Raw genomic sequence first — 26,335 nt, forward strand, 5'->3', positions numbered from 1 at the left:
CGGAAAGAAACTACCATCCCTGAGGCTTTTGTCAGTAAGTGAAAAGAAGGACTTACTTCCGCGTCGGCCAAGGTAAATGGCTCAATAATCTGAATCCTGGTATCATCCAATATTTCAACTGTCAAGGACAAGAACATAAGTTTGTAAGGCCAGTGGGTGCACAGGCGAACGTACCAAGACAACGGCCTGACGGGCAGTGTTTTCTAATTACATTCTCCCATTTCGAGCTACCAAACATTGCAAATTTCTGAATATGTTAGGCTCTCACAAATGGGGACAAGCACTTAAAACACACCCTCTCTTTCTAGCCAATAAGCACCACGTCAAACTCCTAACAGCACGAGTTTTAGGTACAACTCAGGAATCATCCAAAGCCCTTGTATTCCTATCAAGGACCGAAAACAGCAAGACCAGTCAGCTCCTTAAAGCCACCCAGGCTCCTAAATCCACAGCATATACACCAGACAACAGAGAGGTTTTGTTTTTAGGAGGCCACCTTTACTTATCACTTGGTGGCAGGGGCTGGGGACAGGGGGAGTTGCTGAAAGGACACTTGGTCCAGGATGCAAGCGAGTTAAAAAGATCACGCATTCTCTGTAACTTCTCCACCCCGAATGGCTCCAGGTATAGTGCCCTGCCTGGGACTCAGGCCAACCAGACAGCTCGGGCAAAGCCAGGACTCCCAGTCTGGCTCACTAATGAGCTCGCTGTACCCAATGTACTGAACACAAGGCAACCTAAGGGCCAGCACACAGGACATCAGTCAGCCAGGTGAAGCTTGTCCGCGGCTCTGCCCTGTACAGACTTGGGGCATCTCTACCCTCTCCACCTCAGGGTTCTCTCCCTCCAGCATTTGGGGTCCTCTGCACACCGGCTCCGAGCCAGAACGGCACACACAGCAAAGCACTTGCAGAGAAGGCTGTGCCCCCAAAGCCTAAAGTCGCTCCCTCTTATTTTACTCATAATCTCTAACGCACACAAATATAAAACAGAAAGACAGAAAATGTCCACAATTTTGACCACTGACTGAGTAATCACAACAGAAATGTTTAGTGAGCTACCAGGGAATAGTCACCCATTAGTACGAAGAGATGAATCACATTCCACTGGTTTATAGGAAGGCGTTTCTGTGTCCCCTGGCTTTTTGAGCGAGTTACCTTTTCGAGAGAGTCGGTAAGCATGTATCTCCAGGACGACCTCAGCCCCAACGTGCCAGGCCACGAACCCCAACATGGCATAGGTTTTCCAGGGGCCGGGGAAACTCAGTGCTGGCAGATCCATCCCCAGAAACATCGCCGCCACTACGGGTATAAGAAATTATATACATTTAAATGTCGCCGCCACCAAGAGAGCTGACTATGTGTCTACCTGCGTGTATTGTATCAAGGAAAACATAATTAAGAGTTTACGAGATGAATTAAGTTAATATTGAAGACCAAATATTTAATTCACTCTGTGTTTTCTAGTCTTATTATCAGACTGGAAAGGGTACGATGGGAAATTATAATTATGCTGTGCTGATTCTTTCAAAAGCAGCATCCACACTTGGCAGAAAAGTCTGCACTGGAGGCGGAGAGATGAGGTGGCACCCACGGAAATCTGTGCCCCCCTCACCACAAAGAGCCCCCCAGTGATGGGTATGTGGGGGCAGGTGCCAGCTCCGGCGTGTGTTGCCTAAGGCATCAAAGTGTACTGCAAAGTCACCCCTGACCCGTGCGACCACCCTCCCCGGAAGGCCCCGTCCCGTGGAAAGGTCCTGCAGACAGAGGGCCGGGACACCCCCACACCCCGCCCACCTCAGCCCAGCTCACAAAGGACCCTCAACTCGACCTGCTTAAATATTTGGCTGCCAACACAGTTCATTCTGCTTTAAAAAAAAGTCTTAAAAGCAGAGTTTACAAGTCAATTCGAAAATCTTAAACTTAAAACTGAAATGATGACTTAAACAGTTGCCTCTAGAGAGGACTTTCTGGATTTCAATGTTTAAGGCTGATTTCTCCTCGACAACCAACTACTCCAGTTACTAAGGATCTAAATATCATTTATACCAAAGGGCGACCGGCACTATGGGCGACCAGCAATTATACACGAATGAGTGGCGGCAGGATTACTTACCTGCTATTATTCTAGCAGCTGTTCCCATCCCCCAGTGAGTCCAGTTAAACAGGTACCTTCTACCAAAATAAAGAAGCAGTCAGGATTCTTAAGAGTGACGGAACTACGATTATTTCCCAAGAGAATAGAAAGCATGCAACTTCTCTTACTGCCTAGGAACTAGCTCTCTGAAACACATTTTAAAGCCTTTCAAGTTGCCTGGCTGGTGTGGAGCGGTGGACTGAGAGCCGGCCTGCAAACTGAAAGGTCGCCGGTTTGATGCCCAGTCAGGGCACATGCCTGGGTTGCAGGCTGGGCCCACAGTTGGGGGCGCATGAGAGGCAACCACACAATGATGTTTCTTTCCCTCTCTTTCTCCCCGCCTCCCCCTCTCTCTAAAAATAAATAAAATCTTTAAAAAAAAGTAAAGCTTTTCAAGTAAAGAGAACTTTTCACTGAATTTTGTAAAATGCAACACGGCTTCCCCGGGAGAGGGACGGGTCTGCCGCCTCAGGACCCCACGGGAAGGCCGGTTCCGCACACAGGTGTGCCTACCTGGGGTCGTGCAGAGGGGGCCGGAAGCCTGCCAGCAGGGGCTGCAGGGCCGCCACGGTCATCACAGCGCAGCCCAGGTAGGGGTGACAACCTGCGCGCTGCACAGGGGACATTGCGTCACAGGAATGCTCTCAAGTTAAACCCCCAAGTTCAAAATAGCGCACACACGAGTGTTCTTAGTGTTGTCTTAGACACGTGACGGCGACGGAGATGACAGTGACGACCACGATGACCGGCACCAGTCACCGAGCATCCACTCTACGCCAGGCACACACACTACACAAACGTCACCACTCGGCTCACTTGGACGCGTCCCACGCAGTGATGGATGCCCCGCTTTTTTACCAACGGGGAGCTGAGGTTCAGAGACACCAAGTGACGTGCCGGAGCCCACACGGTGTGTGCACCAAGGCGGGACCCACGCACAGGACGCCGCCTCCCTCCCAGCGGGAGTCAGATGACCGCCGACACCACACCTAGACTGGGACGTGCAAGAGCAGACCAGGGGTCTGCTTAGACCCCTGCGCTCCTCGCGAAGCAAAAGCCAGAACTGAAACGTCAAATTTGGAGTGTAGCAGAAGCACAGGCTCTGACTTCAGCCCATTGCTCATTTCTTGATAAGCCTCGTTCACATATTGGGTAAACATTTACTGAGTACCTACTAAGTCCCAGAGTCTGTCCCGGGTGCTTAAGCTGCTCCAGTGAACAAGCACAGGACTTCACAGACTCATGTGGGAGGCAGACAAAGGAAATCACAATAAGTAAACTGTACAGCGTGCCACACGGGAAAAATAGAGCAGGGCAGGGCGCTCTGGGAAGCTGTCTTGAGCAAAGAGTCGAAGCAGCTGAGGGTGGGGGAGGGGTGACCGAGGCCGTGAGTCTCTGCAAAGACCCCTGCCTGGCAGTCGGCCAGCGTGGGCGAAAGGTGAGCCCAAGATGGTCCCAAGATGAGTTTGGGCGGGGGGGTCGGGTTAGGGAGTCACTGGGGGCCCAATCATGGAGGTTGTTGGATGGACTGGACCTGGAACTTTGAATAAAACTGAGACATTAGAGAAACTAGTCTGGAGCAGAGGCGTGACATGACCTGATTTACGTTTTTTAAAAATCATGCTGCGTCTTGGCTCCATGGGCAAGGGCTGGCGTGGGGAAACCAGTGAGAGCCGCCCACTGCAACAGCCCGGGCAGCAGGGGGCGGTGCTGAGGCCTGCAGAGCAGCGTCAGTGATGGGGAGATGCATGGGGTTGTAAACGTGGGGCCAACAGATCTCCGGACGGCTCTGACATGGGGCGGGGGTCGGGGGGTGCACAGAGAGCAGAGGTCAGGACGATTCTGAGGCTGCAGCCCAGGAAGGGAGCAGCCACAGATAACAGGAAACGGAGGCAGGTGAGGCAGGATGGGGAGGAAAGGTCAGGAGCCCCACCCTGGACACGCCGGGTTTGAGACGCCTTCGGCAGGTTCACACCCCCAGGACACAGGGTACTGTGTGAGTCTCCAGCCAAGCGTGAGGTCTAAGCTGGAGACTCAGCCTCAGCTTCTTCATTTGCGACATGGGATCATGGCCGCAGCCACCTCCTTCGAGGTTTTAAATTGGACAATCACACTTCGCACAGCTCATCCCTGGCAGGAACGCACCAAAGCTTAGCTCGGTGGAAGTCACTGCTCTAGCTACAGGAGACCAGCTACTGTGTCTGTGTGCCTTACAGCAGCGCACGCGGAATTCCCACCACTCCGTGGTCAGGAAACTCCCTGCAGCTACACAGGGCACACGGAACATTTGAGGCCGCCTAAAAACACATTTCGTCACTAATCAACCCGCCCTGACGCACTCACTCCATCCCGGAGCCCAGCCAGGTGAAAGAGTCTGCAGACGACACACAGAGAGAGAAGGACACGTGCAGAAATACCCTTCCACCCATCCCCTGAGAACCGAACAGCCGCTGCTTTGACTTCCAGATGAACTGATGTAAAAGCTTTACACAGTTTACGATGAACTCACCCGACTCCAGCCTCCCCGGTACACGAAGGGCAGCACGAAAGCAATGCCGGTGAGGGCGCAGGTGGCGAGCATGAGCGTGCGATGCACCTGTGAGGGGGAAGTGACAGGGCGAGAGGGCAGTTACCTGTGTCAGAGAACGGAGCTGGCATTGCCCTGGGGACGAGACTGCGGGAGAGACTCCCTGCCGGCCTGCCTCTGATCGACCTCTGACGGGTGTGCGGTCGGTTAAAAATCTGAGTACCGCACTGAACCTCAAAGACAGCCCTGAGCTCCACCCCCGGCTTCCACAAGCGCCTGCCAGGCTCCCCCGCCCCGGGCGGCAGGGCCGGGCCTCTGCCCGCCGCGCACTTTCTCGCCTGCTAGCCCGTCGCACACTCTCAGTACGCTGTGTTTTTTCTGCAGACAGACATGCATTCTAGCTCAGCACATGCTCGCCGACCTCCCACTGTTCGTCAAATGTCTATGCTCTGTAACCCTCGAAAGGACAGGTTTGTTCTGCTGATTGGCTCTTATCAGGTTACTACTGAGAGTCGGGCCCTCACCCCGAGCAAAGGGGCAGCGTGAAAAGAAACACCCGCGGTCATTCTCACGCCCACCTGCAGGCGGGACAGATGGCCTTGACGGGTGGGTCAGGGTGGTTGGATGGTGACTGGCAGGCGGGCAGGCAGGGAGCACCCACCCTTTCTCCTGACCACTCTCCCACCTTCCTTCACCCTCCGTGCTCGGAGCTGCTGGACACGGAAGTCAGGACCATTGAGTCCCGAAGCCTGTGTGACAAGGCGATGCACAGGCCCCAGCACCTCCTCTCGCCCAACCCAGCCCTTCATACAGCCGCCTCTCCACTGACCTCTGTCCAGTGGCTGGTGTCTGTGCTCACTCGGTTAGGAACCAAAGGGCAAGGAGAAGGAACTGTGAGGACCCCAAAGCTACAACAACCATACCGCACACACGCAAGAGAAAGGAGCCCGTGGAACTCATGCGTCTTCACATTGCGATGCACAAGGAACACGGAAACTGCATGGAAGCGTGGCCCCCACCTACCTGAAACCAAGCTGCTTCACCAAAGAGAGGGTGCGACAACACAGGCTTGAAGAACCGGGCGACGATCACCCCCACGCTGACGGTACCCATCCAGGCCACCAACATCAGGGAGCCTGTAGGAAGGAAAACCCACGGATGACACCCCAGACCAAGGGAGCTGCTCTAAACGACCAAGCCGCACGCTCAGAAAAGACGCAACCAGCAAAGGGCGTTCGATCAACACAAGCATAACGTCAATCGCCCCGTCTGTCCCGGCATTGCCATCACCACGGTACTCGAACCGCTAACATGCCTGGCGCTCCTACCGTGCACAAGGTGCCGTCTCTCAGTGCTTTCTAGGCAGGAATCTAATCCGCCTTTACAGCAGTCCTGTGACGTGGTTACAATGGTCACTGCCCCGGTGCTGCGGGGTGGGAAGCTAAGGCACACAGGGGCTGGGGGAGCCGCTCAAGGTCACAACCTCGGGACTCGGCCTGGCTGCAGTAACTGTGCTCCTACCATTCCGCTGCCACAGCCCGCAGGCACCTGGGAAGCGTCTCACATCGCACCCCCAAAACAAACAAACAACAGCAAACCCAACGAGAACATTATTTCTGAATCCAGTTACTTAGGAACAGGAGCAAACAATAATAAAGTTTAAAGTTGTTTCCAAGCTTAACTATGATAATATTCATTAAAAATCTACGAGAAGAGATGACACTGGAGAATATGAATGAAATATACCAAATAAGGAGCGTCCCCCCCCCCAAATACTAATCTTTGCAATAGTATAGTACACACTACGTTATTCCCCTGCTTCTAAGCCCCATCTTTTCAACAATAGCTGGGGCTACTTTTCAAATGGAATCAGCGTCACCTGTACAAGCAGACAGAGCGGTCAGGGCCTTGTTCTCAGGCCACTACTCTCCCAGCGTGGTCCCTGTCACCCACCAGTTACGTGCCAGACAGACCCAGCATGTCGAATACCCTCAGTCACTTGTACAGGGCTCGTTCTTCAACAACAAACTGTATCGTTGAAACCAAGCCACTGGTATAAAATCAAATCACAAACAACTCTTTTATTAGCATTTACTGTAACAAGTGGCAGAATCAAGGTCTCGAGAAAGTTAAACCCAATGACCCAGGGGCATTCAGATAGAAACAACGGGGACGCTTTTTTGAAACGACAGATGCCTTAAAAGCTCCACTGGTGATTTCGCTGTGCAGCCAGGGTTAAAAGCACGGAATTACCCCTCGTCCCCATCTTTAATGACATGAGCAAACGTTCTGATGAGCACCGATCCCTGCAAGGGTCAGGGTTACGCAGAGCAGGTCTGTGAACGTGTGCTAAGCTATGCTCCCTAGCCTCCCTAACCCAGCCGCGCTGACTCACCGGTCAATTTATCCACAAAATCCTAACCCAACCAGCCAGGGGGCTTACTCACCATGAGCCTTCAGAAGGAGCGGGGCCCGGGACCCTCCTACGTCCTCCGGGTGGTCCGTCACATCGTATTTTTCATATGTGATCAGGGGTTGCTGAGAGTGCCTATAAATTTGACCTGAAGTTATAAAAAGAAGGGGAAAGATGAAGAAGAACTACTTCCTCAGCAGAGGAAGCATGGACAGACGGTGTCACAACATGGAAACAAAATTTCTTAAACTAATACAAAAGAAACAGCAACAGAGATGCCGTTCATGTCCAAAAGCAACACAGATATAGATGTATGGTCACATGACCTTACTGAAAACAAAATTAAAGAAATACCAATAATTTAGCCAACCCAGACATGAGGACTAGGAATATAGGAATGGTGGCGAAAGACCCATAGATGATGTTTGGTCAAAACAATTCCTGTTACTATGATCACAAATCATTAAAAATGTCAAGTATAATTCTGGAAAGAGAATACATTAAAAAAATAACCTAGATTCCTAGAGTAAACTAACAGAAATTGGGCCTTGGAGAAAAACAAAAACATTTTGATGCCAAGTTATTTGACATATGGTCAGTTTGAACTGGGTTTGACGAATAAACCAAAATCCCAAAGAAAAGTGATATAAACAATTGGAGAATAGATTATTATATTATTATTTATTATGTATACATTTAAATCCGTGCATGTGTAGAGTTATTCCAATTGTTTGTATATGTGAGTATGTATGTGTGTGAGTTCATTCATTCTGAGAATCTGACCCACAGAAATGCTCACCTTTTGCCCAAGGACATATGTACAAGAATGTTCACAGAAAATTTTTATGCTAGCCAAAATAAATTTAAACAAGCTAAATGGATATCATTAGGAGCATAAGTAAATAAATTATGGAACATACATTATTTTTAAAATATAAGGCAAGTGACAAAAAGAATAAAATTAAGAAATTTGATATTATATATATGAATCTTTGTCCCAAACAAAAAATACATATTAAATCACAGATTACATGGTAATAATTTCCAAAAAGAAATGACTGTACAGAAAACAAGTTATATTATCTATCCAAAATGCAACAAAACTAAAAATAACCAACAAAAAGCTAGAAAAAATGGTCCACCTAGATATTTATAAAACTACTTTTCTAAAGAGCCCTTGGGTTATGTAGGAAATCAAAACTAAATCTCAATCTTCTTAAAATTGAAAGACTGTACTTTCGGGATCATTTCTATAGATCGTTAAAATTGAGTAACAATGAAGACACTTCATATCAAAACCCATGTAATGCAAACAAGGTCCTATTCACAAGTTTTATCATCTAAAAGCATTTCCTTAAAAAAAAAAGAAAAAGAAAAAGAAAAAAGGCTTAAAGCACTAACTGAAGTAGTCATTTAATTCAAGGCGCATTTAAACCAACAAAATGTAACGTAGGAAATCAGAAAGAGTGATTAAAACTAAAGATAGAAATTAACAAACTAATAAGTCTAAGTCTAAAAATCAGAAAAATCAAGTCTATAAAAAGCCAATAAAATCAACCGAGTTTTTGGCAACTCTGACCACAAGATAAAAAGGAGTATCGTGAGCAATATTAGAAATGACGTCACCACGACCACGCTACACTTTTCTGGGAGAAGTAAACCACGCAGTGAGATGAGGAAGGATGTGAAAGCTGTTACCCACCGGTACCCTCTGCACAAGATACAATGTTTGCCAAGAAAATCCAAGATAATCAACTAGAAAACTAAGTGGTGAAATTCAAGATAACCATTCTCAAATCAGTAACTCCCCTATACACCAACAAGTTCAGAAAACCTAAGCAAAATAATCCCATTCGCCATAGTTTTAGAAATCTATAAAATACCTAGGAACACAAGTAACCAAAAAATGCATGAATGCTCCATGAAGACACAAAGAAACCCAGAGGATCTGGGGGTGTGGAATACCCCGATGCATTCCGATGCATTCCGGGACAGGAAGACTCACTGTTTATAGCAAAGATGTTGATAATCTCCCAGAGTAATCTAAAATTCCAGCCACACCCCAGACAGGATTTTCAATGGAATTTGACAAGTCGTTCCTAAAGTTCATCTAAAGAACAGTTATGTAACAAAAGCAAGAATTCCTGAATAAGAAGGCCAGGAGGCTATCAAAATTCCCAACCTATTACAAAGCTATGGTAATTCAACCAGTGCAGTAACAGAAAAATAGATCGATAAAAAAATAAGCTAGAAATCGTTGGGTTTACTGATAGATTGGCAGTGTGAGACTAAAAGTTTTCGAGGCAGTGAGGATAAAAGTTAGGACACCTGACTGTTCATTTGGCAAATACTATCGAATCGTGGCTTGTTTGTAACAGAGAAGACGAGAGCTGAAGCGGAGAACGAGACATTTGATGTCATCTGTGCCTAGAGAAGAGAGGAAAGAAGAGACACTATCAGGAGCCACAAAAGTGTCAACAGAAAAAGATAAGGAAGTCTACTGAATGTGAGCAGAAGGGCCACTGAAGAATAAGTGGAAAGAAAAGTGTTTGCCACTCCGATTCACTGCGGGGCTGTGGACTGACCACGAGCTGCGCCTTCACGAGGCAGCACCCCTGACCATGTCCAAGCTCCGCTGGACAGCCCTGTGAGAACGTGACCGTCCTGTCCACGGGAGGGGGCATGTGTTTAGTACAAAGCTCTCCAGTACGGGGTGACCTGTGGGATTCCTAAACTGTTCGAAGCACAGGGCATGTGATAACGGGGTCTCTACTTCGTTCATTATTTAAACTGGGAGATTTCCCAGTTGTGAGCCACTTCTTCACCCAGACAAGTCCTGCCTGCCTTTCAGCTCAGGCACGCGGCCTCTCTCCGGGCTGCTTCCCGGGCTGCAGGACGGTGCCGGCGATGGGGAAAGAGCTGCAGTTACCAAGGCGTTCTGAATGGGTTCTGCCGACTGAGGGAATGCTGCCCATGCACACGGGTCACAGAGGTGACGCAACCGCCCTGGAAAATGGTTTCAACCTCGCGGCGTCCTCCTGCTTCGAAGCAGAATGCAATTGATAAACGGCCTAGACACACACATAACACAGATGACAGAAGAGACAGTGACTGAGGTGGTGACCGTGCTCTGTCCCCAAAACTAGGGAGCTGGAAAGCGAGTCCCCGGCCACAGTCATGTCCAGGTGTGTTCTCCTGAGGCGTGGCGTGGTTTTGCTTTTTCACTTTGCACTCCACCAGTTTAAAAACGTGAGTCTGTGCCCCATAGTTGTATATTTACATTTATACAGTATATGTGTAGTATATATTTTTATATATGTATAGTATATATACACATATAGGCATAATATGTACTATACATGGCAGATATGGCTAGTACACAAATGAGATATCCATGTCCTGTTGTTTTAACACATTATGAACATTGTAAAATACATTGAAATCGAATTTTAAAATGAGATGAAATATATCTAAATAGAAAGTTCTGGAGTTGTTCCCTCCCTGTACCCCTGGACTGCCTTATAATGTGGACATCTTTGGGGGAGAGCCCTGCCCTGTAGCAGTGAGTTATCAAACCACAGCCCCTGGAACCCCGGCCTAAGGACGCAGACTCCAAGCACCACCCATGGAGATTCGGTGGGTCCAGGGTGGAGCTTGGGGACCTGCACATGAACAGTCACTCCAGGGGGTTCTGAAGCAGGTCGTGTGAGCCCCACACTTTGAGAAACGCCGTAAGAGACAAGTCTGGGAGCAGTATTACCTGAAAAGAGGTAAGTCACTAAATACTACCTTGGCATTTCCTACAGTTCTCCCAAACATCATCAGCCAAGACCTTGAGCAAAATCTAATTTTTCCCATTAGCGTGTGTTGCAATGCCCACCCGGGTGGTCTTCTGAAGGATAAAGCAGGCACTCAAATGCATAAAACAACTCGAGGCTGCAGCTGGCATCAGGCCCACTGGGGAGGATGTCGGGCCGGGACAGCATGCCCACAGGGTACCAGGAGGCTCCTCCTCCGATGGCACATCCTGCAGCAGGGAACCCAGCGGTCCTGGAGGCCTCCCATCCCTCACTGTCTCCATCTCCCAGGAGACAGCTCAGATCCAAGAAGAGAAGATTCCCATGGGACAGGTTACCCCACAAGAGCCAACATCACTTGCAATGACCCCCAAGTTGCTGCGTCAAGAGCCCCTGCAAGGGATCTGCCCACCGTTCCTGCACTCGAGGCGGCCAGAGATACGGCTTCTCACTCACTCACTCACTCACAGTCTGAGTGCTGTTAACCCGCCACAAATTACTTCTGTCATAAGCTCATGGCCTTATCACATAGTCGACACTACTTTTATCTAGTTTCTAAGGAAACAAAGTTCAAAGGTCAACCAAAGCCAAAAGGAAGGCAAAAATGGAAAAGAGTTTTGATAAATCTTTACCCACAAGTGTGTATATCTTAAAAATGAGCAACTACGGCAGTCTCTCCAAAAATGGGGGGGAGGGGAGAAAAGTATCTTGAAAAGACAGTTTCTATCAATATACAGTACTTACCCTCCTCGGCGGCACCAGAAGCTAGAAATATGTAGTAGCTTGTGTTTAGATCAAATCTATTCTTAACCCCGGGAAAGGTAATGTTTCTTCTGAAAGAGCACTGCATAACCCCATCCTCCAACCTCCACGCCATTTCCTCCAGAGCATCCTGCAGACACACAGAAGGGGTCTTCTCAGCACTTCAAAGGTGTGCGAAAAATAAGACCCCAGTTCCCCTTCTCCCAGGTCCTGCGCGCCTGTTTCATCTGCAGGGTCCGTCCACATCCTGTTTGAAGGGCACGAGAAACGATGTCTCCTAGTTTGTTTGTCTTTATCCCACTTGGCAAAAGTATGATTTTTGTGTTGAGCCAAAACCCCACAATCCCCCTGCCCAGGTGAGAAACTCTGGCAGAGGAGAAACTCCATCTGGCCGCTAACAATGACGAACACTGAAGACACAATTAGCAAACAAAACCCTAGCGGCCGAAGCGCACAGTGCGCCCAGGGAAGCGGCCCCGCCCACCTGTGGGAGTCAACCCCACGGGACAGCGGCGTGGAGAACGTGCCCTCTCGTGAGCCAGCAGATACAGCTCACTCGGAGCTCGTTTGCTGGCCAACTGCCCTTGTGAAAAAGACACGTCTCTACCAGAAATGGGCCACCTTTGGCACAGGTGCCGGCGACAGCCATGTAAGACAATTGCCCAAGGTACTGGACCCGGCTCCACCGTATGCGCTCCGCTTTGTCACTGGGCAAGAAATTCTTCTGTCCCTAACACAAACCTCTTGTCAAAAACCTGCCTGCGAGCTGCTGAAAGGGGTGGGCGCTTTGAGTGTCCGGGCAAACCGTAAATTACTTTCTGTACAATGCAGTGACGGAGGTGTAAGTGGCACAAGCAAGCGGTCATCTCTCCCTACAAGAGAAACTTGGTCTGTGCTTCCTGAAGCGCAGAAAAGGGGACCGAGTTGCAGTTATGTAGGACGGATGCGCCTAGAGAGCTCAGGTACAGCGCGCTGACTGTGGTTAGAATACTGCACTGCACACTGGAAATTTGGTCAGGGAGTAGATTCCAGGAGCTCTCACTACAAAAAAATGGTAACCTCATGAGAAGATGGATATGTTCATTAGCTTGACTGCAGTAGTTATTTCGTTATGTATATGTATATCGAAACATGTTGCACTCCTTAAAAATATATAAATTTTATATATAAAGATATATATATACACACACATATTTATATACAAAATAAAACAAAGTGCAGAGAAGATTTTTCCCAGAGTATTATAAGTGAGGGCCCGGCAGCCATGGGCTGCTCGGGCTCTGCCACTTATGGTGGGTTGGAGTCTACCTTGCCCCCACAGACACGTGCCACTGCTAGCCACATGGCCAGCAGGGGGCAGGCGAGGTGGAGGCTGCTTGAACTGGCACACCTACCCAGGAGTCCATGACAGGGTGGCTCCGTCCCGTCAGGTGGGAGGGTTGGATACGCACAGTCTGATCTTCCCGAACACACAGGTAAGCGTCATCGTCCCCCTGGAAAACAGTTGCAGATGGGAAAAGTTGACAGGAGTTTCAACATTTTATTTCTTTTAAGTCCTTGATAAAATCAAATGGTATCTGATATTTTTAAAACATTATTTACTGACAGTCTTACGTGATACTCTGAATTCTAGAGAATTGGCTGTCCAACTTATGAATCACAATGATTTTGTTGTCCTGCCTGATGTGGCTCAGTGGATCGAGGGTAGGCCTGCAAACCAAAGGGTTGCCAGTTCAGTTCCCAGTCAGGCCACATGCCTGAGTTGCTGGCCAGGTCCCCGGTAGGGGGCGCTTGAGAGGCAACCACATTTGATGTTTCCCTCTTTCTCCTTTCCTTCCCCTCTCTCTAAAAATAAACAAATAACTAAATAAAATCTTAAAAAATAAAAAAATGATTTTGTCATCATACGAAAGCAAAATAATTTCAGTATTAAAATCAGGCTAAAATAGGCATACAACACATGTCCCCATAAACCTACCACCAAGTGAACACACTGTTAATGCTTTCATATACATTTGTCCAAATCTATTTATATTTGTGCCTATTTTTTCTCTCCAAATAATAAAATACAGAGTTTTGCTACCTTTTTTAATTTAACTTATCATGAACATTGTTCTGGGAATCTGTAAATAAATATCTATGCCTTACAAATTCCATGAATGTAGGTGCACCGCATTACACTGGGTTTGGGGGGTAACCTTCAAGACGGAAGACAAATATTGCCTAGAAGGTGCACACAGTCCAGAGGTCCGGTATGACAGACAGAGACCCCATTGTCAGCGCTCAAGGGGAAGTTCTTTGCCAGGTCAATTCCCATGCACCCTTCCATCTCGAATATCCCTTAGCTCTAAAAGCTACCTCTTCTTTGAGCTGACTCCCCAAGGGCAGACTGCATTTCCAAGGGCATGGTATCCCTTTAAGGTAGAAATGAATACCCTAGATTTTAAATTATTGCACATGGTTTTGGTTCTTTCACCTATTCTAAATCGTTCTCCATAAACTATCTAACAAGGTATTTTATGTGCTTTAGTCACTAAGCCCCTTAAACAAGATCCAAGAACAACCATTAAAATCAATGTCGCGATTCGAACATGTTTTAATTGGATTTTTAAAAGTTCCCCTCTCGAGAGCTCTCAAGTACATAACCTTAGCAAAGCAATTCTTCACTGTTACGCATCTTATCTTCAACTCAGAATCAGCCCAACTCAAGATCAGAAATTTGGCGTCGCCACGAATTAAACCAGGATTTCAGAAACGAGGGCACACCGACCAAATTGAACCCAGAGTCTGCTTTTGCACAGGCCACGGGCTGAGAATAGTGTTACATACCCAAATGTTTTTCTTTTAATTAAAGGAAGAATAATATGGTCTCGTGAAAGGTAAAAATAGATGAAATCCAAATTTCAGTGTCCGTAAATAAAGTTTTATTGGAACGCAACATGCCTATTAATTTACGGGCCGTCTGGCTGCTTTGGCACTGCAACAGAGAGTGGGGTCGGTGCAACCCAAGCTGCGCGGCTCACGGATTTCAAAGTTGGTATCTGGCCTGTACAGAAAAAGCCTGCTGAGCTCTAATTTAAACCAACAGTGTGTGTTTTCTAGAATGTCCATCATCAATGAACCATAAGAATTCTTTATATATGCACCATAAATCAATCTATGCACGCACACACACACAGACATGGAGAGAGAGAGAGAGAGAAAGAGAGAGAGAAGGATAAAGTGGCAACTGCAGATGAAGGGCTTACTGGGGTTTGCTGTAGTATTCTTTCAACCTTCATGCACTTTAAAACTCCTCAAAACAAAAAGTTGGGGTGCGTCCAAGGAAGAAGGTGCACCTGAGAGGTGCACAGACAGGAGAAGTCTACATCGCCGCCCAAGCTTCCCTGGACGCCAGAGAAGGGGGTGGAGGCGGTGAATGCGACAGACTATAATTGCCTGGGGCAGTATCTGAACAGAAGCCATCAGCGAGGGTAGCTGCTTTTTTTATTATTGTCGATGACCGAGAACTAGGGGCACAGAGGGCATCAGAGAGGGCGAGAGCACGTTCAGTGCTTGAGAAGGTGGTTTGTGGCGCCCAGGAACACACTCATTTAGACAAAGCAGCCAGACATCCCAGTCTGGAATGCAGAGAGGTCAGGCCTGGGAACATTCTAGAATTTGAATGTTGAGAAACTGTTTCTAGAACAAGATGATACTGGGCACAGAAGGGAAGAGAACAGAAGTTATGATGTATGTATACTTGTATACTTTATATTGTTTTTAAAAATATCTGAGATGAGGAAGATGTATATTCTTTGAAAGTCAGTTAAAATTCAGACGTTAGTAAGTCATTACTAGGAAAAATATGAGAAATTATACTTGTCATCAATTTTAATGATGAGGTCTGCTATCAAAACAATTGCTATCGTTAATTTACAAGCCAATTTGAAAAAAAGGTATAATTTAGGTTATTTAATCAGTATTCATGGCATATCTTCAGCATTTAAATTTACATCACATCCCGAGAAGACACAGCAGGTCACAAAAATATCCTAAAATTTTTAAATAGCCAAAAATAGAAATAACCACTGTAAAAATATTTTTGAGGATGATTTATTTAGGCTAACAGGTGTACAGATGATTTGAATCATTAAATAGGATGGCTCTGTAAATCAACGGCACCTGTATAATTAAGTCTTTTTCCTAAACACTTTTGATGAGTACTACACCAGAAACATAAGTAAGACAAATCCACCCTGAATTAGAGATAAATGCTTTTATGCCTACAACTTGGAACACAGCTAACTGGTCTACCCGCAGGCTCCTCATCGCCGCACACGAAGCAACGCTAGGTCTCTCCCTCCTGCTGGCAGACTCAGGACACTACTGCAGCAAGCTTAGCGAGGAAGTGGCTGGAGAGTTTTTTATGTGAGTGACTGGGGCCTGCACCTAGGTGAGGACTATGCAGCAGAGACGATCCCCAGTGAAACTGCACAGGTGTTCACCACTGTTAAACCCGTTGGACTCATCAGCACACCTTCCCCCATGGCCAGCTCCACCCCATTCACCATCTCTCCTTCTTGTGCAACAGCTACCTCCCACCCCATTTTTTTTGAACCCAGCCTCATCGTCCACCTGGTGCACCAGATGTGGCTTTTTTGCCAGGCCGCAGTTCTGCTGGCAGGTGCCACGGGGAAATGTGGGACACGTTTGAACAACGGCATCATCACCTGAGCAAGTGCGATAGTTCCCATGGAAGCGACTTTGAAAGGGAAAGAGTCATAATTTCTTACATATTTTTAAAAGCCTGTGATGTATATCTGGTGGGTTTAAGTGTATCACTTGTTTAATGAAGGAAGTTGAGTGCACCCTAGAACTACGTAATAAAATATAGAGGTCATCACGTGCAGAGACGGCACTGGGCCCCCAAAAAGAAGTCACACCTGGCTTCCTGGAATACTCATCAGCAGTGCACAGAGAGGAATGCGATCAGCATGCACCTTGAGGGAACACGTTAGTTCTGCTACCCCACAATCAGAGAGCCCCCGTTTTCTCTTCAGAAATGTGGTGGTAGGCGTAAAACCCGACGGGACGGCAACCCTCGAGAACAGACCCCGCGCCTTTGCTGACATGCAGGCGAGAGGCTTCCTCCACCTGAGTGCCTCCCCACCCCTCAGTGCCAACTCTGAACAGGTCCTGGGCCCCATGCTCTTGGTGGCTATCCCATGGAAATCGGGACGCCGCAGCACTCACAGCACAAGGCTGCCGCTGGCAGAAAACTGTGGGAGCCTGCAGCACCCACTGCCCAGTGAGAGGGGCATCAGCCACACACAGTGCCACCTCCTATAGCTCACACAAAGGCGCTGACCGGGACGAGGGCAGTTTTGCCTGACACCCCGGCCGAAGTCCCTGCTTGGGAAACGCACCCGTGACCACCAGAACGAAGACCAGAGCTCAGCCCGTGGCTGCGGGGCACCCTGTGAGAAAACCACGAGGGGATGGAAAGTGTCATGGACGACTGGAGACTTCTTACACAGCAACTTTTTCTTAACTATACTGCCTGCTTCATTACAGACAGACAGACAGACAGAGATGGACAGAAGGAGAAAGTGGCAAGTCCACTGGAAATCAAATGACTACTCTCCTGAGGCCAGCCTGTTCTCTGACGCAGGCAATCGCCCAGCTGTTGCAGGCAGGGAACAGCCGAAGCTGTTGGACTTAGAATCTGTCCTCAACTAGAATCTGTCCTCAGTGACCCTGCCCTGCCCTTCCCATTCCCCCTCATGTGCAATCCTTTGACTCTGGAACAAAGAGCTAAACCACCGTCGGCTGCAGTGACTCTAAGTTCATTGCCACGTGTGTAGGTGAGAGGTACAAACCATCCATCTGTCGTGAGAAAACGCGAAGGACAAATAGCCTTTGCTGGGACCGCTCAGCTCAACCATCACGGACTGGCCGTCTCGTGTGAAGGACAGGAAGACGCAGGCACTGTCCTTGTCCGGGTCGCAGGCCGAAGGGCTCCGGACACAGAACTTCTTGCTCCCACAGTCGGAGGCACTGAACTAGAAAAACGACAGGGGGAATCTTTGTTATCAAACAGGCAGTTTGTTTCCAATGACAGGTTTTAACGAGACATCTTCATAACAGGGTTCAAGTAAGAGAACAAAAGACACAGCCCGGATTAGAAATGACCGGGGCAGGCGTGAGGTCGTGAACTTTCAAACTTCATTAATTTTAATTAAAATGTGGAAGGCACAGTAGTTGGGCTGTAATTATGCACAAGTATTAAGGTTCCTTTAATACACAAAATATTTCACTTTAATTATGGTCCCAAGCAAAGCTTCTGGTAAATTCCGAGAAACTTGTTCTTAGGGAATATTTAAGTCCCCATTGGCATTCTTGTCGAGAGGGTACCCTCTAGTTTTCAGAGGTGGAATTTTGTAAAACCTTTGCAAAATTTTACATTTAAATCCTGGGTTCTGCTTCTAGAATTCGGTTCAAATTCGACATTAAAATAATGTAAGAGAAAAGGGACCATCCTGTACAACTCCTACATACATGACTGCTCCCAACAGGAAGAGCAGCTTAGTGGGAAGAAACAAGAACCACCTATAAAGACGTAGTTTAGGGCCTCTCGGTCTGGCAGGTAAGGGAAGGAGAACCAAAAGTGTTGGCTCTACAGTCTGGCAGAGCAAAGGAGCAGGCATCTCGCCGGAGCGCGCCGCAATGGTACCCTTCAGTAGACAGCTAAACGTTACTTCTGGTTACATTCCTTCATGTAACCAGACTTCACAGGAACCGTGTAGAAAACATTCATTTCTCCTTCTATTCTACCGACACTTCTGGCCACCAAACGTCGGGGGTCGGGGGCTTTTCCCACAGTAAGCGATTCTGCAGATCCCTGTGGTCACCGACTGGGTGTCCTGCAATTCGCTTCCACTCGGACAGTATCGACCTGAAGTTAGTGTCAGACGCACAGGTGACAGGCTCGTCCCACAAGTCTGCCCCACTTCAGAGGCCGCTCACAAGTCCCGGGCTGTCCCCCTGTGCTTCAGACTGGTCAGCCACAAATCGGAGGTTCCTCAATCCCCTCCCTGGTTTGACAATTTACTCAGATGGCTCACAGACGTCAAGCAAACGGCTGACTTACTGGATTACAGTTTGCTATGAAAGGGCACAACCCCAGGACCAGCCGGGTGGAAGCGGCGCGGAGGGCAAGGCGTACAGGAAGGGGTGCCGAGCGCCACGCCTGCTCAGGGTCCCCCCTGCTGGCACCTCCAGGGGTTAGTTCAGTGACCCAGGAGCGCTCTGAAACCCGCACTGTTCGGACTTTTACAGAGGTTTTATCACATTGGCATGATGGATTAGAACTCGATATTCAGCCCCTCTCACCTATCTGGGGCACGGGGGGTGCACCTGAAAGCTCCAAGCTTCTATTTCTCGCTTGGTCTTTCTGGTGACCGGCCCCATCTAGGAGACACGCAGAGTCCCCTTGTTAGAACAAATCATGTTCCTATCACCCCAGAAATTCCGGGGGACATAGGCACTCCGCGTCCGACACTCCCGTCACTCCACAATTTAAGGGGCCAGGAGCTCTGTGCGGGAACTAGGGTCAACGACTGACAGAGACCAATGCCTGCTCACACTTCCCACTACTTCCCAGAAACACGCTAAGAAACCGGGGCAGGGCGGAGGACGAGCCGCTAGGACGCAGGGAGCTGGGGCTTGGGCCTCTGCCCCCTCCTTGGCTCCATCACGCCCATACCTTCAGCAGGGACTGAGCAGCACAGACCTGCGGGCTCTTCCTGCCCCACAGGCGCCCTCATCCTCTGGCTCCAAGTGACCCCCACACTGAGGACTGGACACTCAGCACAGAGATGCAATAAGAGCTCCGAGAGCGGATGCCTTGTATGTGAGTATGTGGAAAAATCACGGTCTCGTCACCAGAGTCCCACGAGGGGGATCAGGTCCCAACTGACCGTTTCTCCCCCTAACACAGCTTCAAGGCAAATCGACGTGAAGAGTGAATCAACTAAGAAGTAGGGCAAGGGATAGGTCTAAGTGCACAGTCATACGTAAGGACAGCATAATCGACGCTAATTCTCGTCCATCGTAAAGTGTGCAAGAAGAGGTATTACAAAGAAGTGCAAGTGTTTTACTTGGTCTTCCCTGAAAGAACAGAGAGTTATAAAAAGATAAGGGAAGGAAAAGAAAAAAGGAACTAATATTTACCGAATAATCATTTAGTGCAGAGCAGTTAGAAGCCTTCTACTTCACTATGTTGTTTAATTCTCATAGTAATACTAGCTAAGAGTTAGATATTATTCTCATTTTATAGGCGAAGAAACTGGGACCTTGAGAATTAAGTAATTTGTCCAAAGTCACACACAAAGTAAGTCAGTCAGGATTCAGGCCCAAGTTTGTTCTTTTGGCCGTAAAAACCTGCCTTGAGGCATTTTTCAGCATATGAACTTCAGAAGTAGTAAGTCTAATTTATCAGAACTGCCTTCGATAAACCTTTCTGTTTCTAATATTCACCCCCCTTTGCAGGAGCTGTTTCCTCGATCATTACTCTTCTGACCCAGGGGCCTACGTGGAGTGGCCGAGGACGAGCCTGCAGGGGTTCCTGCGCTCCAGCCCGGAGAATTCCCCGGGACTCGCGGGCCTTCCTGAACTAAGACTGTACTCCAAATCTTGCCTAAGTGTAGCTTAAGCTTCAAGGTCCCTCTCCATGTTTGATATTTGGTGTTAGAAAGGAGAGAGAGAGAGAGAGAGAGAGAGAGAGAGAGCACGCAGGAGGGAGGGAGGGAGTTCTTGCTGCTGCTGCTTCATCAGGTTCATTTTCAGAGGAAAACATGCCCACTGCTGACAGAGACTGGGTGTCAATGCCATGACCGTGCCTTGAACATGCAGGGTCTTGCACCCCTTTACTCTGACCTGTAAGTCGCCATGTGGCAATGACAGCTCCCTTCAGAGTTCCCACAGAGAACCCGAAATGCTGCCACCCAGTGCTGTACAGTTGGGTCTGCTACAGCTAGTGCACACCTCACCAAGCCCAGAACACGATTTCCGGGGAGGCTGCTGTTCCAGATTGCACCCTCAAGGTTACTTACTGATTTGGTTAGATGGGAGGCTGGAGGTAAGGTGGACAGAGGTGCGGCTGTAGCTTCAGGTGTTGAAAAGGGAAGTGCGTTTGGTTGTGAAATCACAGGACTAGGAATCTTCACCCAGTAGGTTTTATACTTCTCAACAACCGTGGCTCTGAAAGGCAGTACCAGGCAGGTTAGAGAGAGCCCTGACCATGGCCCATCACAGTGGAAGCAAAACTTTAAAGGGGAAAAAGGGAATGAAATAGGGACACACGACTTAGTAGTGCTTAACAAATCCCTGGTGACTCCTCCCCTCCCCCCTCCTCTCCTCTCTGTCTTGTTTTGAGGGCATGCTCCCGATGCCAGACCCAAAGACTGAACCTCACAGAGTCCCCCCGATGTGTAAAGTCTACCGCTGCTCATTCATCTCGCCACGCTCTGTTCAGAGGGCACAGGCAGCAGACCGCCAGAGCAAGAGGCTCCACAGAGGCTGCAGAAGCCACCGTCAGCTGTGCATGGGTGACACCCCCTTCTTCGCAGGTCACATGACCCACAGGGGCGCAGCCATGTCACTGAGCGCTGGGACCTTGTGCACAAAGAGGAAAGGGAGCCATGCCGGGAGGGTAACTGCATGGCACCCCTCAGGGGCCATTCCTCATGGGACAGGAATGCACTCTGTCAGGGTTCAGGGACAGGTACCCTGACAATCTAACCTGCAATGTACAATGCTGCATAAAAGTCACCCGGATTTCAGGACGACGGTTTTCTTTTTCCTCATATTCTCACACCAAGACGAGAGCAAATCAACAAAAGTTCTAGCCCAGCAGCCTACAGACTCAGGGATTATCAATGGCTCCCTTTATGTGACAGCAAGGGGATGCTTCCTTCGCTCAACAAATGTCTCTGAAGAGCCTGCTAGGAGGGGCCTGTGCCAGATGCTTTCCACTGGTGGAAAAGCAGAACGAGCACGACACCTGCGTGCATTGCTGAGGGGCGGTGAGAGCTATCCTGAACCTCTCCTGTCCAGGTGAATGTCCGACAGGTACAAAGACATAATTCAGACCATTATCATCGCACCAGCTCTACCAGTTCCAAAGCTGTCAAGTCTGCTTTCCACTCACAGAAACTGTATGTGATTCGGGGCACTCTGTGGAGCGTTCCAGTGGACCTTAATTTCTGTTTTTTTGTGGGGGTTTGTGTGGCTCACCGCCGATCCCTGAAATGAAATGGAAAAGGACTATCAATCAGTCACGTGATAGCTCAGCAGGGCTGGAACGACTGCCGTTTGGTACAGGAATTTATTTCTGCACGACCTTGACATTCTGGCAAAGAGTATTTTATTTAGAACTGGGACCCACGTTCTCACGTCGACTGGTTAAGACCAGATTAGCAGCTGGCTCTGTGACTAGATTAGAGTCAGCAGAAATTCGAGCGCTGAAGAGAGTTATGCATGCTGGGCGTGTTCATGCTATGCAGACTTCCCTGTTATTTCACTTATGCGACAAACTTGTATTTCCTCCACTAATACAGATAGTACACAGGACATTCACCCAAAGAAACAGTTGTTGCCTCCAAAGACGCAGTAATTGTACGTCAGTAACTGCTTTCTCGTGAACAATCTTATCGCCCACGTTCAATCACCTGGCCGGTTCCTGCTCCTTCGGTGTGGCCCAGCTTTGGGGGTCCTCTCCTCCAAGAAGCTCGCCTTCCATTCCCTGGGGCATGTGTGGGGCACCCCAGCCATGCTTCCCCGTCCTGCAGGTGCTTCTAATGAAGTCATCACACTGTTCCACTCAAGTGTCTGCCCTCGTAACATGTTCTCCCCGTGAGCCACAGGTCACATGTCCACATGCTTTGCTTATGTGAAGGGCTGTGAGCTCTTCAAGAACCAAGAGTAAGTCTTGTTCATCACCCTATCCCTTGCAGCCAGGACAGTTTCTGGCATAATAAACGTTTATGAAACGAATGAATGAATGACAAAAATTACATTTCTGTCCCTCTCTAGAACTCTATCACCAACACTTAAACACCCTTCAAAAATCAATAATAATACGGGTCAATATTATATAAAATATCAAGAGCTATACACTCTTCAAGCCACTGCCCTACCTTTCTTAAGATGCTGATGTGTACAAATACATTGGCAGCAGCAGCAGGAGGGGCAAGTGGGGCCGCTGTGAATCTCCTCAGATGTCTGCTGTACGTGGGTGATGTCGCCGTTTTCCTGGCAAACGCCACCCTGCTGCGAAGGGACCCGTGGAAACCGACAGAAACCAGTCTCAGACTGAACACAAACCTGTCTATCTGCACACGTCAGGAGCTGCGACGCTTCACTGTCAATCAAGGTGAAGGAGCCAATAGGAGGGCCGTTCAAATCCTCCGCGTTCCTCGCCTCCAAGAGAAAGCCTCTGAACTCGGGCCCCGACAGCGTAACTGAGGCACAGACAAGAGGGCAGGGTGAGCGGTTAGGAACTTCCCAAAAGGAAACTGTTTAGAGGAGGCACGACAGTTAGAACCGGGTGTTCAAACCCAAAGCTGCCCCAGGACAGGAAACAGGAGAGAGCGGGCTCTACACAAAGTTATGAGCTCGATTCCACCCAGGACACGGCTCCCTGAGACGTTAACAGCCAGTCTGCAGGGGACACGAGGCAGGTGGTGGTCCGGGGCCGGCCCCTGAGGCCAGATTAGTTGGGAAAGTGCTGGATGAAAGTATTTGTTTCTTCACTGCCAATCCGTAGGTCTTTTACAGCCTTACCGTGCAGTGCGAAACTCTAGGAGGTGTAATATATGTAACGCCAAGTGCACCTTGCGTATCCTCCTTTGGTTAGAGAGTACCTGTTAATAGTTCGCATTTCTAGAGTTGCAGAAAATGGAGTTTTCAAAACATTATTATAGATACGCCTTTAACAGCCAGCCTGCATTCTGCCAAAGGAATCAGGATGACATAAGAGATTGCACTACGTGAAGAAAGACAAGAGTTCAATACAAAGGGAGGAAAACAGAAAGACAAGGGCTTATTATATCTTGAACCAGACAAAATAAACTTTATTTCCTTTCCTATTGAGTTAAAAGTATTGCTAACGAAAACATATTACATACAATAAAAACGTATTTTAAAACCTGTCCTGAATCGGGAGCGGATGCACTACTGAAGAAATGCGGTCCTCGGAGGCGGTGCGACACAAAAACGCTAAGTGTGACATGGCTGATGGGCGTCTTACCAGAGCAGGCAACGGGATTCAACTGGAACTGTGTGACACCAACAGTGAGGAAAATTCAGTTCACAGGGAAAGAATGAAACTGAAAAGAGAAACAGCGAGCCCAGTCGGTACCTTCCAGGCGGTCCCCCGGCTCGAACGTCGCCTGACTCACGGCGATGCTGTGCACAGGCTCGGGGTGTGGGGTGTGGCCGTGCCGAGGAACCATATCCTGGCAGGACTCGGTGACTTTTCCCCCGGGATAAGGAGCCACAACGCCGACGTGCAGCAGGAGGACGGCGGCGCCAACGGCAAGTCCGGGCACCGCCATCTCTGAAAGAAGAGGAAAAGTGCATCATCGTCAGGTGTCCCTAAAATAAAACAGGTAAGCCTTCATGCCACAGGGCAGCAACTGCTGCCAGCAAACAGCTACCAGGTGCTCCCGCACGTGTGATAAGAGGCACAGGGCGGGTAAAGTCTGACCCAGGTTCGGGTCTCTGCTCTGCCCATTACCCACAGTGAGCCCTCACGCAAATCTGCTTAAAGCCTCCACTTCCTTACATGGACAGCGAGAAGACGCAGACCATCGTTTCAAAGTTACTTTTGTAATCCTCACTGGAGGATTTTTTATTATTATTATTATTCATTTTAGGGAGAGAGAAAGGAGTTGAGGGAACGAGAGAAAAATATCAATGTGAGAGAGAAACATCTATCAGTGGCCTCCTTTATGTGCCCCCAACGTGGACCGAAGCTGAGACCCTTTGGTGTGTGGGGACCGCGCTGCAACCAAGCGAGCCGCCCGGCCTGGGCGTGTCCCAGTTTTCTTGCACAATGGGCGACCTGCCCTTTGGCAAATTCCTGGAGGCAGCGAATGTGCCCCAGTTTGATGCTCTTTCGCAATAGTGCGCGCAGACCACGCTGAAAACAGCGCGGGTGCGACTTGTCAGGGCTCATCCCTTTAAACAAAACCATCCTTTAAAAGTCTGGCTCATTGTTGCCCATAAACCACGGGGCCAGATTTTAGTCTCCTGTCCTTGCACGGTCTGAGTGCAGGTTACCACCTCCTCCTTCTTTTTTTAATTCAGAGGAAAAAGAAAATTTCTGAGCGGAATCATTTAGCTTTGCAAAGAAATGCTCCCGATAAACTCATTTACAAATGGAAAAATCCCCCTTCCCCCCAGGGCAGCATGCAAAAAATTAAGGGCGGAGGCTCTGGGAAATCTAAAGGCACACCAGGGGTGGGGGGTGGTGGAAGCTAAAAGTTCTACCTTGAAAGACACTTCAAAGACCAAGTAAGCCTCCAAGTAAGCTTCATACAGGTAATTATGTCATTTGGTGTAAAAATAAAAGAGAGTTCCCATAGTTTAAAATTTTAAAAAGAAAAAACAACAAACCAAAAAAAACCCCACCACAGCTATGCCTCAATAAAGTCACTGCCCTTCGGGATCCCCAGCGCGGCTCTACTCAGAATCACCCTCTCGCTGGGATCAAAGCTCCTTACTCAGTCAAAGTCACAGGGACAAGGTCTGACCGCACTCCTTAGAGAGCGTTGGTGAGCTCAGCACATGCTGCGGAGCAGTTTGTTAATCAAGCTTCCGTCCTGTGTCCCCAACTGCCCCCCAACCCCGTCAGCCCCCTACTGTTACTTAGCTAGATTCAATTTTTAAACATTTTGCTTTGCAAAGCGCTCTGACACCAAAACGTAAAGAAACACTTACCTTGAGAAGCAAGACAGCCGGCCAACTTCCGGTTTTGTTACAACTTGTATCACATTTCAGCAGCTGGGTGGAGCCAGTTTATCCCGCCACCAGAAGGAACTTCTCCCAAGCGAAGCAGCCAAACTTGATTGGCAAGGCCAGTACCGGGTACTGTTTTAGGGCTCCATTTCTGAGAACTGAGTGTTCTGTTTTACGCAAAGGACCCATTTTTGCCAACTGGTAATTTGTTTTCCCGAGACAACTGTGCTTTTGTCTTTAACTACAAAAGTATTTGAAAATATGCTATAGAATGCTAAGACAAACAAAAGAACCTATTTGCAATTAGGTAGGGTGTCCAGACTTAGCAAATGAAAATACAAGGTACCTGATGAAATTTGAATTGGTGCATATTTATACTAAAAAGTGATTCAAAGTTTCCCTGGGTGTCCTGTATTTTATCTGGCAACCCTCTGTAAGTACATCAGAGTGAATACAATAGCAAACTATTTTAATTAACTGCAAAAGACACAAGAGGATCAGATTGCATAGAGCTGAAGTCTTTGAAAGTGCAAATATCCCAGAGCAAAAGAATTATTTTATTTTGGAAACTTTATGCTGAAATTTACAAGTTTTTTTTGTTTCTTTTTAAACCTTTAAATCTTGATTTTCACAAGACGCTTTTGCAAAAATAAAACTAAAATAGCCCTAGGAAAGGGCAATGTACCTGAAAATATT

The 26,335-nt window shown here is 48.2% G+C and overlaps 1 protein-coding gene across 1 annotated transcript in view; it reads right to left on the reverse strand.

Moving 5' to 3' along the window:
• FRRS1 (ferric chelate reductase 1) overlaps nucleotides 1–25,725 on the reverse strand; it is a 29,516-nt gene extending 3,791 nt beyond the window's left edge. Inside the window, exons 1-15 of the mRNA XM_024570454.3 lie at nucleotides 25,622–25,725; nucleotides 24,039–24,236; nucleotides 23,003–23,139; nucleotides 21,828–21,922; nucleotides 20,731–20,878; nucleotides 17,497–17,679; nucleotides 13,030–13,128; nucleotides 11,618–11,765; nucleotides 7,111–7,224; nucleotides 5,687–5,799; nucleotides 4,646–4,732; nucleotides 2,650–2,747; nucleotides 2,116–2,174; nucleotides 1,158–1,301; nucleotides 57–118 (exon numbers count right to left, since the gene is read on the reverse strand). Coding sequence (XP_024426222.2) covers nucleotides 57–118; nucleotides 1,158–1,301; nucleotides 2,116–2,174; nucleotides 2,650–2,747; nucleotides 4,646–4,732; nucleotides 5,687–5,799; nucleotides 7,111–7,224; nucleotides 11,618–11,765; nucleotides 13,030–13,128; nucleotides 17,497–17,679; nucleotides 20,731–20,878; nucleotides 21,828–21,922; nucleotides 23,003–23,139; nucleotides 24,039–24,234 — 1,683 coding nt within the window. The 5' untranslated portion in view covers nucleotides 24,235–24,236; nucleotides 25,622–25,725. The remainder of the gene's footprint in view (nucleotides 1–56; nucleotides 119–1,157; nucleotides 1,302–2,115; nucleotides 2,175–2,649; nucleotides 2,748–4,645; nucleotides 4,733–5,686; nucleotides 5,800–7,110; nucleotides 7,225–11,617; nucleotides 11,766–13,029; nucleotides 13,129–17,496; nucleotides 17,680–20,730; nucleotides 20,879–21,827; nucleotides 21,923–23,002; nucleotides 23,140–24,038; nucleotides 24,237–25,621) is intronic.
• Between the last annotated feature and the right edge of the window lie 610 nt (nucleotides 25,726–26,335).

The sequence above is a fragment of the Desmodus rotundus genome, chromosome 12 (assembly GCF_022682495.2).
Source record: "Desmodus rotundus isolate HL8 chromosome 12, HLdesRot8A.1, whole genome shotgun sequence".
NCBI lineage: Eukaryota > Metazoa > Chordata > Mammalia > Chiroptera > Phyllostomidae > Desmodus > Desmodus rotundus.